The 12,309-nt window shown below is 43.2% G+C and overlaps 1 protein-coding gene across 1 annotated transcript; it reads left to right on the top strand.

The window, feature by feature from the left end:
- The first annotated feature begins 4,904 nt into the window (after window positions 1-4,904).
- Window positions 4,905-11,225, top strand: LOC117185889 (high mobility group protein Z). Its single transcript, XM_033398057.1, has 3 exons — window positions 4,905-5,122; window positions 10,661-10,893; window positions 10,963-11,225. The coding sequence occupies exons 2-3, from the start codon at window positions 10,735-10,737 to the stop codon at window positions 11,143-11,145; spliced, it is 342 nt and encodes a 113-aa protein (XP_033253948.1). The 5' UTR covers window positions 4,905-5,122; window positions 10,661-10,734; the 3' UTR covers window positions 11,146-11,225.
- The last annotated feature ends 1,084 nt before the right edge of the window (window positions 11,226-12,309 follow it).

Raw genomic sequence — 12,309 nt, 5'->3', positions numbered from 1 at the left:
TTTAATGAGTTTTGCATCTGCTGTCACAAAACGATCGGTAAAGAAATATATCGCGATATCGTATGGAAAGGGTATAAAAAGTTCCGGCCCCTTTTTTCCGCTTTGAAATCTCTTCTCATAAACAGCTGTTAACATTAGCGGCATCCAAATCTAAACAAAAACAGTTCTTGGAAGGGCGGTTAATTCTTTCATATTTGGCAGCCCCTAAGAATCGGATTCCAGTCCCCTCGGCTCTAACTGGTTCCCATTTACGAGCGATTACTGCTGCGGGGGCAAAAATCAGAAAAAGCAAAAACAACTCAAGTGGGAGAAAGCAAAAGCAGAGACAGCACAGCAAAAGCAAAAGCATATAATACTGAGAGCGCAGCTGCGCTGTCGGCGTCGCTGCCAGCAAATATAGAGAGAGTCGGTGGTCGTCCATTTCCTTCTCGCTCCACGCTCTGTGTGTGTGCGTGTGTGAGTGCCTTATGTAAAATGAATGTAAAATACATGTAGAAATTACATATTTGAATGAAATGGAAATCAAACTTCATGCTAAAACCATGTTTTTATGTTTTTCCAATGTTTATGATAGATTTTTGTAATTTTTCAAAAAGCTTGAATCACATACAAACTACACTAACACACACACATATGCAGTACTTGCGTTTCAGTGTGTGCGTTCGTTCTGTATATGCTCATTAAACTCTCAAAAAAGAGAGAAACCGGACGACAAGGCGACAACGAACTGCTGACTGCGAAACGCATAGCTGTTGTTGTTGTTGTTTTTGCTCCTGTTGTAGTTGCTGTTATTTTATGGCCCAGCACATGCTTATCATCTTTTGCGGTTTTAGCAACATTTGTATACCCTAACAGAGAGAATGGGATTCACTAAAGGTGAAGCCGAACAGTTGTATACCCTGCATGTGCGCTTCTTTATCAATAACCAGATAAGATCAATCCTTTTAGCGATTAACCTATCTTTTAACCCATGGGATCTGCAACAATCACATGGGCACACCACCACAAACACACACGTCTTTAAAGCGGGACATCACTTTCGCGTCTCCCTTTGTAATTGGGACTCATAGGCAGCAGAAGTCCGTCCTGGTGTTTTGGTTGCTTTTGCTGCTCTTGTTGCAAGTCGCGCCTCGTCAGCAACCAGAATCAGCATCGCATCGGCACCCGCCTCCACATGCTGCACAACAATGGGTCCCATGAAATGTGTTTAAGATACTGAACTTGGCCTTTGAGAGGGCTTGTGGGGGTTTTCGTGGAGCCAAAAGGGGGGGACACTCGACTGCTGCGGGATGGCTGGTCAGTCGCCGAAGCTATAGCAACACTACCCTCACCCCCCACCACCCGTCCACGTCCATCCAACAATATTTAGCGAGCACACAACTCTTCCACACCTCCCTATACATCATCACCGTTGCCATCGCCATCAGCTGTTCGGGAGAACCGAACAAGGAGGATGGAGAGACGAAGGTAGAGACGAGATATAAACAGAAATTGAACGGAACGCATGATAAGTACAGGCCTTAGCTTTTGGTTTGCAGGAGGTCGGTCACGACCCCCACCTGTTTTTGGTATATGAAAATTCCTTGTGGTTTCTAAAAGGTTTCGAAAACCAAATAATTTCCAGCCGTAGAAAAAACGATTCCGCGCTGAATCCTTGTCGCATGGACTGTGACATGATCCAAAAAAGAGACTCGATAAAACGATAAACATATGTACGCTATAGAATACACCCAATAAAACATAACGGTAAACGCACAAAGCCAAGTACATTGGATCCCATATGGCAAGCATATTGATTTGAGTAGACGACGCCAATGGCAAATGGCAAATGGCAGACGGCAAAGATGCAACGTTAAGGAACCGACAACAACAAGTGCCCCTGTCCCCTGTCCGCGGTCTCTGCCTGTGCCTGCATCCTGCTGTGAGTACTACTTCACGGCTGTGCCTGTGTGTGTCACTGTAAGCTGCAGCATTCACTTACCCAAGGCAAGACATCCAGTTCCATGAAAGGTACAAACTACTCGACCATCCCATCAACATACATACTCGTACTCGTACTCGTACGCAACCATGTATTTGCAGGCAAAATGAAGCCCAAGTGCCAGATTCAGACCATGTCCAGGCAAAAACAGAAACTAAGCTGGGTACGCAAGAGTATGCGACAAAAAGGATAGGGAAAGGCACAGGATATGGTTTGAGGAATGCACAACCCAGCTTAGACCGTCTATACTTGTCTATACTCTGAAGACCAAACGGAGATACAAATTATGGAACATCCCAGTGGGGGGCGGGCAGAATGGAATGACTTATGAGTTTCCACTGAATGATTGGGAGATATAATAATGTACCATCTAAATTATATGACTGAAAGATTTAATGAAAGGATCCGTATACGTATGTATATACTGGCAGTATGTTTAAAGGATCATCTGCAGGATACTTCTGGCCGTATACTCTATACTCCCAATAGAGCATTTATGTCTCGATCTGATTGTTGCCCCATTACACTTTTGTACTTTGTTTCTATACTCTCTGTCGCTGACGCACACACTCCATCAGTACATACGAACGTATGCAGGCGCCTTATATCCACATCCTGTGAAAAGTACGCCTCATGCGTACCCGACTGCTGACTGCAGCCTATCCGTATCCCTCACCTCCTCATAGGAACAGAGGCAGAGCTAAAGCCAGAGACAGAGTCGCACAGTCAGCCCGAACCCAGTAGAACCCTACACCAAAGGCAACCCATGCATCTCCTATGCCATACCACCATCCCCACCATACCACGATATCATCGTTAGCTTTACGGCAGTGGAAGGCTCTCTGTGTGCTGCTACACAGGCAAGACTGAAATGAGACGACAAACAACCATAACAATCGACCGACCCACTGGCACTGTGGGCCAAAGCCCCATGCAAAAAGTTATACTGTCAAAAAAATAGACGTCCAAGCAAAGCAACAGATTAGCAATGCTATGCTAAGTGGATCCTGAAACATTGGCAGGGATTTCAAAGGTGTTTTCTAAATGAAAGCAACCCCTCAATGGTTGTTTTTGCAGAGGTCAATGATCTTCAAAATGGGATCTTTTATCGCATTTATTGTAGCAGATCAATAAAATTAATCTTTAAGATTAAAATTTCAGAAAAGATTCTCCTGTTTACTACTGGAGGTTGAATATATTACCATGTTTCTAAGTGTAGATCATTACCTATTCATATTCGACTTGATTTATTTGATTGTTGATACAACATTTAATATGAGTACAATTTTTCCATGGTAAAAGATTAAAGATACAATAACATACTTTGATAAGTGAACGGTAATGAATATAATATATTGAATATCATGATAATTTTATGACAGATTCAATGTGTTTTCTATTCTATTCGAGATGATACAAATCCGTAGAGTTTGAATTGCAACATTATGCTTAGCTCAAGATCGGTTTTGTCATTTAAAGTTGCACAAGGAATCTGGTTAATCCGATGAGCAGTTCAGCCCGGCACTTATCCAAAAAAAATGCACCACCAACCGGCAGGCAACATGAGACAGACCGGGTCTGGTCTGTCGCATTCAGGTCCACAATATCCCATTGCCTTATATACCCTACAGGCGAACGAGTGGGGAACGTTGATTTCAGGCTCTGTGCTCTCTGTGGCTGTCTGTTCGCGTAGATACAGATACAGTCGCACACACAATGATACATGCATACACTCAGTCCCGTACATAGTACGACAGCAGTGTCGACACGTACAACGGCCGCCCGTCGCCGCCGCCCAATCCACATCCACTCCACACACTCTCGTTCGTTCGGTGCTTTTCTCGGTTCGTATTTTCGCTGCGGCCTCTGCTACTGGGCTGTACTGCGGGCCTGTATACAGCGAGATAGAGTCCATACGGAGACGAAAAACATACGATTCTGGTCGCACCTGAAAGTGCGCTATTCTTTGGTTGAAACGAATCTTTGAGATATCTTGGGATTTTGTTTGATTAGGTACAGATTGAATGATGCCCAATCAAATGTCGTATTTTTATCTACAAATTGTGGTTTTAGCATTAGAAGATTTAATGTCTAGATTGGAAGTTTTGGTACAACTTAAAATATGGAAATGTTTTTGGCAAACATTTTTAAATCTTTTTGATTTAGCTTGGGATGAAGTTAATTGGCAAACCACCCCATAACATGTATTTCTTAATATTTGCAGATATCATTTGATATATAAATGGTTATAATTGTGATATTTAGGGATATCCCATCTGTTTCACTAAAATTTCATTAAAATCCATCAAAATGTACCCCAATTTGAAATGAGGTCTGATAGATTATCCATTAACCAACATATTCTCATACTTGGTACACCTTATGCCAGGGCTTAAACTATCAAATTTTGTAGTACAAAGCAGACCATGCCATGCCATACATACCATACAAAACGATACGAAAGCAAGGCAAAGGCAAAGCAAAAGCAGGCGGCCACATTCAATGCTCTGACTCTGCGCTCTGTGGCTCTGATGGTGGTGCTGTTGCTGCTGCTGCTGCTGATGCCTCTGCCTCTGTCCCGGGCACCCGGCTTCCGTCCATCTGCCGCCTGTTCATTTAACGAACGAATTTCAGCTCTACTACAGACATACACCCACCCATACAACGGTAGTCGACCAGCCAGGCCAGATCTGTGTGTGTTTGTCGATTGCCTCGCACATAGAGCGACGAAAACTGCTCTGAGCACCGCACACACACACAGATACAGCAAACGGTGTGCACGGATACTGTAGACACAGATACAGATACACTCGGTAGTGCCTGAGTTTGCGTCGTACCCGTGCTTCGTACTGCTGCTTTGCTTTGCTCTGCTCTGCCTGTGGCCTCTCATGGCTCTGGCTCTGGCTCTGTGGCTGTGGCTCGTTGGCTGGCATTCACTCAGTGTATTTGATATTCCAAAGGCAAGGCTGTACTACGTACGCTGAACAAACCGAACCGAACCAAACCGAACAGACTTGAGTTTTTAGTAGAAGAAAATTTATAAAGTGAACAAACAGCAGGCCAGTACTGAACGTTGGTGCAAGATACAGAAGATTCGGTGGAGGTGCAATTAAAAGGCAATTACGCGACATTTTCGTACGGGTGAGTGCTAAGTGTTCCACTACGATTGATTTCTAACTATTCCATCTGTGTGGTCTGGCCAAAATGCGCAGCCATCGTGGCCATTTATTATATAAAATTTGCTAAATAAACTAAACGACCCGATTTCTGGCGTGGGCATTCTCTACACTGGGGTTTTGCTTGGGCCTTTGGTTAGGTGGCTCTTGGTCGGGCCGCGTTGTAGTCGTCGTCATCGTCGACATCGTTGTTGCTTGCATGGGTTTGAAATTTTGAATGGAGGCCGCGCGCGAAATATTGACGGTTATTTTTTGAAAATTTATATCGAACCACAAGTGCAGCTATGAAGAATCTATGCCCCATTCGGTGATTACCCAATCGATTACGCTTGTAAATGTCAAATCAATATTGTAGGTTAAATATTTATGCATTCATTTCTTGGAAAAAAACGAAAAACATTTTTTTTTTCATCTTTTGATTTTTTGTAAAGTTGTAAAAATTTCTATGAGAGCGAAATGCTGGGAGAGGTGATGGAGATGTAGGGAAAGTATTAAGGGGGAGAGCTTGTGGAAGAGGGGTTTTTTTGCGGGTAGGTGAGGGGAGGCAGGTGGGCGGCAGTGGGCAGCGTTTCGATTTAACATGTAGTGGCGATTGCGGGCAGAGAGGGGTTTTCGCAGCAGAGGGGTATGTGTGTGCCAGAGGGGTAAGCGTTGACGGCGGCGCCGCCAAATACTACTAGCATTGCGATCCACACAGAGCTTACGGCTTCGCTCCATGCTTCTATATGGTTAAGCGTGTACAGTCGCGGCAAAAATATTCGGAACATGCGCGTCTTGTCAAATTGTATGGGAGGTAGGGGAAATGCACTCACTCAAGGCATGATTAGTCAAGAGCATTAGCAGGAAGTGTACAACAAAACTTTAAAATTATTTTCTTTCTTCAATCGTATTATCTTTTTCCCAATTAATTTCACCATAAATAATTAATAATAATTTTAAAAACCAAATCAGCCCTGCCAATGTGCAGCGCCTGCACTGTGCATGCGCTGTAAGAACTCTTGAGGGCAAGCCTGCTCGATTTTGAGGGACGCCTCTGTGCGGCCACCACAAAAACGCACCACGCAGGCAGCAGGCGGTGCTGTACACTCTCGTTTTGCCACCACTGTGTACATATACAGCTCTCCAATGGCTCTGTATGTTGGTTGGCTGCCTGGTTCGTTCGACTCTACTCTCAGATACTCATATACAGATACTTTTTCCGTGCCGTGCTGGTCGATGGTCTCGCTGGGTACGGCGCTCGTTTCGTTCGTTCGTCGTTTGCCTCTGCTTTGCCTTTGCTTCTGCTTCTGCCTCTGCGTTTGCTTTGCCTGCGTTTCGCTTGCTGGCGGCCTGCCTGGGCCCTGGTACAGCTGCTTCAGTTGATTTTCAGTTCAGTTCAGTGTTCGCAGTACGTTTTTCGTTGTTCGGTCTCTCTCCACAGCCAGTCATTCAGCAGAAACAGGCCGGGCCAAGAGTGAAGTGTACAGCACAGGCAGGCGACAGCAGTACAGCAAACGTACGTAGAGATATGAGAATACGAGTATTTTTCATTAGTAGGGTAGGGGCTTCAACTCTTACACTGGCCTGCTCCAAGTGCTAACCAGCGCTGTCACAGTCGCCGTCAAATTAGTTGTTCCGCCCCGCTTTTGCGATAATTTTTGGTATTATCAGCATTTAATTGAAACGAAATGCTCGACAGTGCATGGAAATATTAATTGTGCTCGCGATTAACTCAATTGATTTTTGTTTTGAGTGGGATAGAGGAAAATTAGCAAATGGAAAATTGATTCATTTTCCTCGAAATTATTGTATTTTTAAAGCATTAAACGTGTGAAACGTTGGGAAATTTAAATTTATTATAGTACTAAATAGAGTAACTTTAACTGGAAGAAACATTTTCTGAATTTGATTCTAAGAAGTGATTGCTTCTAAGTAATATATAAAAAGAGTATTTTGTAAGATTTTATTTCCCACGATAAATGGATATTGGTTTTAACCTTCTGTTATTGCATATGTGCTCCTCGGGCCATCCGGAATATTGCCTCCCTCCACTGTACATTCCCCGCTGTATATTCTGCATTTGCTGCAGCTGGGCTCTTCGATTTCTGATCGGCTGTCGCCCCACACCCCAGACAGACCCCAGACGGCACGCCCGCTGTCCACCCACCTGTCGACATCTGCTGCGGCATCTCCTTTGGCCTTCCTCTGGTGTTTAGGAACACTTCCAGGCTTTACGGGCATAATCCTGTCGCCAAGTGGCATTCAGTTTCGCCTCCCGACAGACCAGTCGGCACCTCCCTTGATGACCTTCCGCATGTGCACATGCCTCAAACGGTTGACTCTATCCGTTAGTCGCAATACCAGTCGTTGGTCACGTTCCCGTTATTTGCAGTGCTTTGGATCCTTGTGGATCTTCGCCCAGACTCAATCTTCCATCCACCCTCTGGGTGCAATCTTTTGGTTTGTTCGTTCATTTCCGTTTTTTCCGAGCGCGTGCCATTTGTTTTTTGCGCTTACCCGTGCTGCACTCTCGAGTGCTAACTAAAAATGGCGCCAAAAGTTGTGTCATTTAGCGGGACACACACACAAACAGAAACAAAAGAATAAAGAAGAGAGGTGTGTACTGAGAGAGCTTGCTTGATTTACAGCTACATAAAAAGTTCTTTTCGCGCCACTTTTGTGCTGGTTCCTAATCTTATATTGGTTTCTTGTGTGGGAAGATATACCAAAGAAGACCCAAGGGGTGAATGTTGCTGTATTTTCGATCAGTCCTGTATTGTTTTGGGAGCCCAAGCTGTTAACAGCTTTCCCGATATTACATCAGTGAGTGCTTTTAGCATGACAATGTATTTTTTAGCGATTTTTCAAAAGATTATCTTTTTTCTTCCTTTTACGATATGTTTATTGTTGCTACAGTTGTACAATCCTCTAATAATTGCTCTAATAATTAATTAAACGACTTTCATAAACAAAATCCCTTGAGAAGCTATAAAAAACGTTTCAAATGTAAAACAGAGCACCACCAATGCGCCATCTACAGTTTTTCAATCACATTTCCACCGCCTTCCCTTTGATTTTGTGACCAAGGGTAGAGAAAAACGACCCTCAAGCATGGGCATTATCAGCATTATGTACGAGCATTCATTCCCCCCATTAAAAGTAACCACTGTGCGTTCGCTCTCTGGCATATAAAGTACTCGCACTCGTACTCGTTTTTGTTATGGCTGTGGTTGTTCCAGCTGGGCTTCCAGTGCGCAAATCCCTGTAAAAATATCTACCCTAAAATGCTGTTACTGCGCACAAGCCTCGCAGTCGGTGGTTAGGTGGTGCCGGGTGGTTCTGGTTGGTTCGAGGTGGTTGCTTTTGGGTGGTGCTGGGCAAAAACACCATAAACACACACAAACACCCGTTCGGATAGATAAGCGGCAGCGTTGTCAGTTTTATGCCTTTTGGCCAGGCCGAGAGACTTTTCCGAAGCTGACGTTGACGCTGACTGCGTCAGTGGCAGCAGCGAAAGCAGCGACGGCGACGTCTGCTTTTCAGTTTTAGATCGACAAAATGGCCATTTCTGTGGAGGCTTGGGGCCAGGGTTTCTGTTGCCTTATTTAGTATTCCATTTAATGTCCTATGGGTCCCTTTTGTGTGTGCCCTGTGTTTGTCCACCGTCTGGCATTCATTATGCAGGGGTTCCTGCCGCACAAGTTGCGTATGCGTAATGTTGCCAGCCCTGTTCACGCCGCGTATGCGTAATGCAGTGGAAAAGCATTAAGAAAGCTTCATGTGGGGCGATTGCCAGGGCGATTTGCCAGGATTTCGAAGGATATGCTGTAGAGGCAGTTACCTGTATAATTGCCCCCGTTATAGCCGTAACTTTACAGATTTTTGTTCAATTTGAGTGCGGATGTTCATTGCTGACATGAAATGAAGCCGCCAGGAGTCTAAAAACTTAAGGATTGCAATAGCTGAATTTATACTAAAATTATAGTATAAGAACTTGTTACTATTTCTGAGAGTCCGCTTACTTTTTGCTATCGTTCGGAATACCTTTGCATCTGATTGCACCTTTACTCCATGATTGAGTTATTAGTTCATCGAATTAGGCATCATCCGGTGCGGAAATTCCTTATGTTCCAGGTACCGAGCGTTTTCCTTGTAATCCTCGTGATGCAGGCAGCAAAATGAAATTTGAAACCAGTAACGACAGATGCAGAAACATACACGGCTCCTCCATGCCACAACCCACACACACACAGACGTGGAGAGTCAGACGGGGAACAGTTTTCGCTTTCGATTTTCTATATCGTTCGCTCTCTTTCTTTCACTCTTCCGGCCGTGCTCTGCAGGCAAAATCCTGGCTGCATCACGTGTTGCGGCAATGTGCGAAGCCTCCTCGCCATCCATCTACGAGTTCCAGTTTCCTCCGTTGTCGTGTCTGTCAGTGTGCGGGTGTGTATCTGTGCGTGGTCGCGTTTAACTAGCAAGAATTTGCCGCTGTTTTCCTGTTGCTCCTGGACAACGATGTCACAGAATACATATACACACACACAGCCGTGGGGTTCTGGCCAATGGAGGGTGTTGTGCAATGTGTGGAGACGTCGGCATCCTGATTGCTGCGCCACACTTCACTACCCTCCTCCACCCACACGACTCCCCGGTGGGTTCCTGGGGGCTTCTGGTGGTCCACGGTACTACAGACAGCTTCCTTCAGTGCGCTTTCGAGTCGTTTGTTAACGCAATTCACGTTGCTTTCTGCTTCTCCCTCTCGTTGAACATTTGGGATTTGGGTCAAGTGCATGTCTTATGGCCGTTGGGGGGCCTGTTGTCGCCGCTTCATTTGCATGGCGCGTACCCTATTCCGACGTTAGACCATTGTCATCCTATCCCAAAACAGCTGATCTGTGGATTGGGCTTCTATTCAAAATACTGACGTATAAAAGGGAAGGAGTTGACGGGTTGATTTCCTGCAGGGATACAAACAAAACCTGTGTACACAATAGCCCCAAAAGTGCAATACACTCTGTGTTATGTACAAAAAAGTATGTGTGTATGTATATGGTGTATATAAAGTATACAGATACATCAATCAGCCCCCACAATTAACCCGAAATATTCCAGTTATAAATAGTGATTATGTGCAGGGATATAATATATCAAAAGTAAAGTATTCCATTCTGATAGGTTCTCTGTGTGTGAGCTTCAGAGCAAGGAATGTGTAAAGTATGGTTGGGTGGGCAGCTGGGGGAGTAATTCAATAGGAATATTTAATTGGAGCCCGTTTGTGTGTACACTGTACAGGTCAAAATTCAATCTTTAAATATTTAATGGGCAGAGGAAAGCAGGATGAATAAGCTGAAGGTATTTACAGTATGTGCAAGGAGAATTATGAACTATATTTTGAACGGAACTAGGAATAATATTTTTAAGTAAAACCATTCCATATTCTCTCTGTTCCCTTAACATTTCCTCACGTATTACTATGGTGTAAGGAAGTAGATAATTAACTGGTTTCTTTCATCTATTGCAGCCATAATTGCCATAACTCGTTGAGAGCTTCAAAGTTGTCCCTCGAGAAAGGCCCATCCAAAACCAAATACAAATATGAGTGCAGCAGGAGATCGCCCGAAGCGTCCCCTGTCCGCCTACATGCTATGGCTGAACGAGACTCGTGAATCCATAAAGAAGGAGAATCCCGGCAGCAAGGTTACAGACATCGCCAAGCGCGGTGGTGAGCTCTGGCGCGGACTGAAGGACAAGACGGTAAGGAAATCAGAGTTATATTTGAAGAATCCACAGCTATAATATCATTTCAAATGTCTCACAAACTAGGAATGGGAGCAGAAGGCCATCAAAATGAAGGAGGAGTACAATCGGGCGGTGAAGGAGTACGAGGCCAATGGCGGCACTGATTCCGGTGCGCCCAAGAAGCGAAAGAAGATGCCCGTCAAGCCCGTCAAGAAGATCAAGAAGAAGGAGTCCTCCGAGGAGGATGAGGAGGACGAGAGCGAGTAGGAGGGATGCGAAACAGCAGCTTTTTGCATAAGTTTTAAAATACATTTTATTAATGTAATTTTTTAAGTGACATAAAAAAACAAAACATAAAAAAAGAAACCAAGTAAAAAAAACTCTAAAAATATGAAAAACCACAACAAAAAAATTAAGTCCTTACATCTTTAAATATGCACTAGAAACCATACAAAACACCCACATCCACACACACAGAAACACAGCATAAACCATAAAAAATAAGTTAAAGTGAAGAAACGATGATAAAACACAATATTCACTCAGAGAACTAGCAACTGTTTTATATATTCTAGGTTTGTACGTATCGATGTATGTACCTATATGTATGTAATTCTTCATCAAGAACCTCCACATCCACACAACCACACAGCCACAGTCTCCCACGCCAGAGGATCTTTGGGGGATACCCCGTACCCCCCTACCATTTGGCCACTTTCGATTGCATCAAAGTTATTTGAATTTCGAATCCATAGATTCGAAGGCAAAAAAGTAATATATACATATATATATGTATACGTTTTAAAATGCCTACATGAGTATATATTTAAATATATGCCTATATATTGTATTGTGTAATTTAAAAGAGAAAACAAACAAAACAAAAACAACAAAAATATTACAATTATGTAATTGTAAATGTAGAACTGAATGGAATATTATTTCAACAAAAAATATATATATAAAGAAATTGTAAAAAAAAATAATCAGTACATATGTGTTTCTATTTTTTGATTTCCTGAATCGGTGGTTTATTAGAGGGGATAGCTTTAACTATAAAAAGTTTTAGTTAAGCTTAAGAGCTTTTTGGAAACTCCACATAAAAAAAACATTACGAAAGGTAAGCCAATAATGAAAATTAAGGAAATTCTAAGTAATTTTTTTTTGATAATTGTGAGCTACAGATCACAAGATTCCCGCACATTATGAAATTTTATATACATATAGGTTTCATTTATAAATGAGCTTAGTTCCACTGTACTTCAAGTAGAAGTACAGAGCGCCTGCGTTGATTATACCCGATACTCAAAATGAGTATTGGGGTATATTAGATTTGTGGTGAAAATGGATGTGTGTAACGTTCAGAAGGAATCGTTTCCGACCCCATAAAGTATATATATTCTTGATCAGCATCAATAGCCGAGTCGATTG

This window comes from Drosophila miranda (assembly GCF_003369915.1).
Source record: "Drosophila miranda strain MSH22 chromosome Y unlocalized genomic scaffold, D.miranda_PacBio2.1 Contig_Y2_pilon, whole genome shotgun sequence".
In the NCBI taxonomy this organism is placed as follows: domain Eukaryota; kingdom Metazoa; phylum Arthropoda; class Insecta; order Diptera; family Drosophilidae; genus Drosophila; species Drosophila miranda.
Note: the sequence above shows the minus strand (reverse complement) of the source record. Positions and strands in the feature narration are given on the sequence as shown.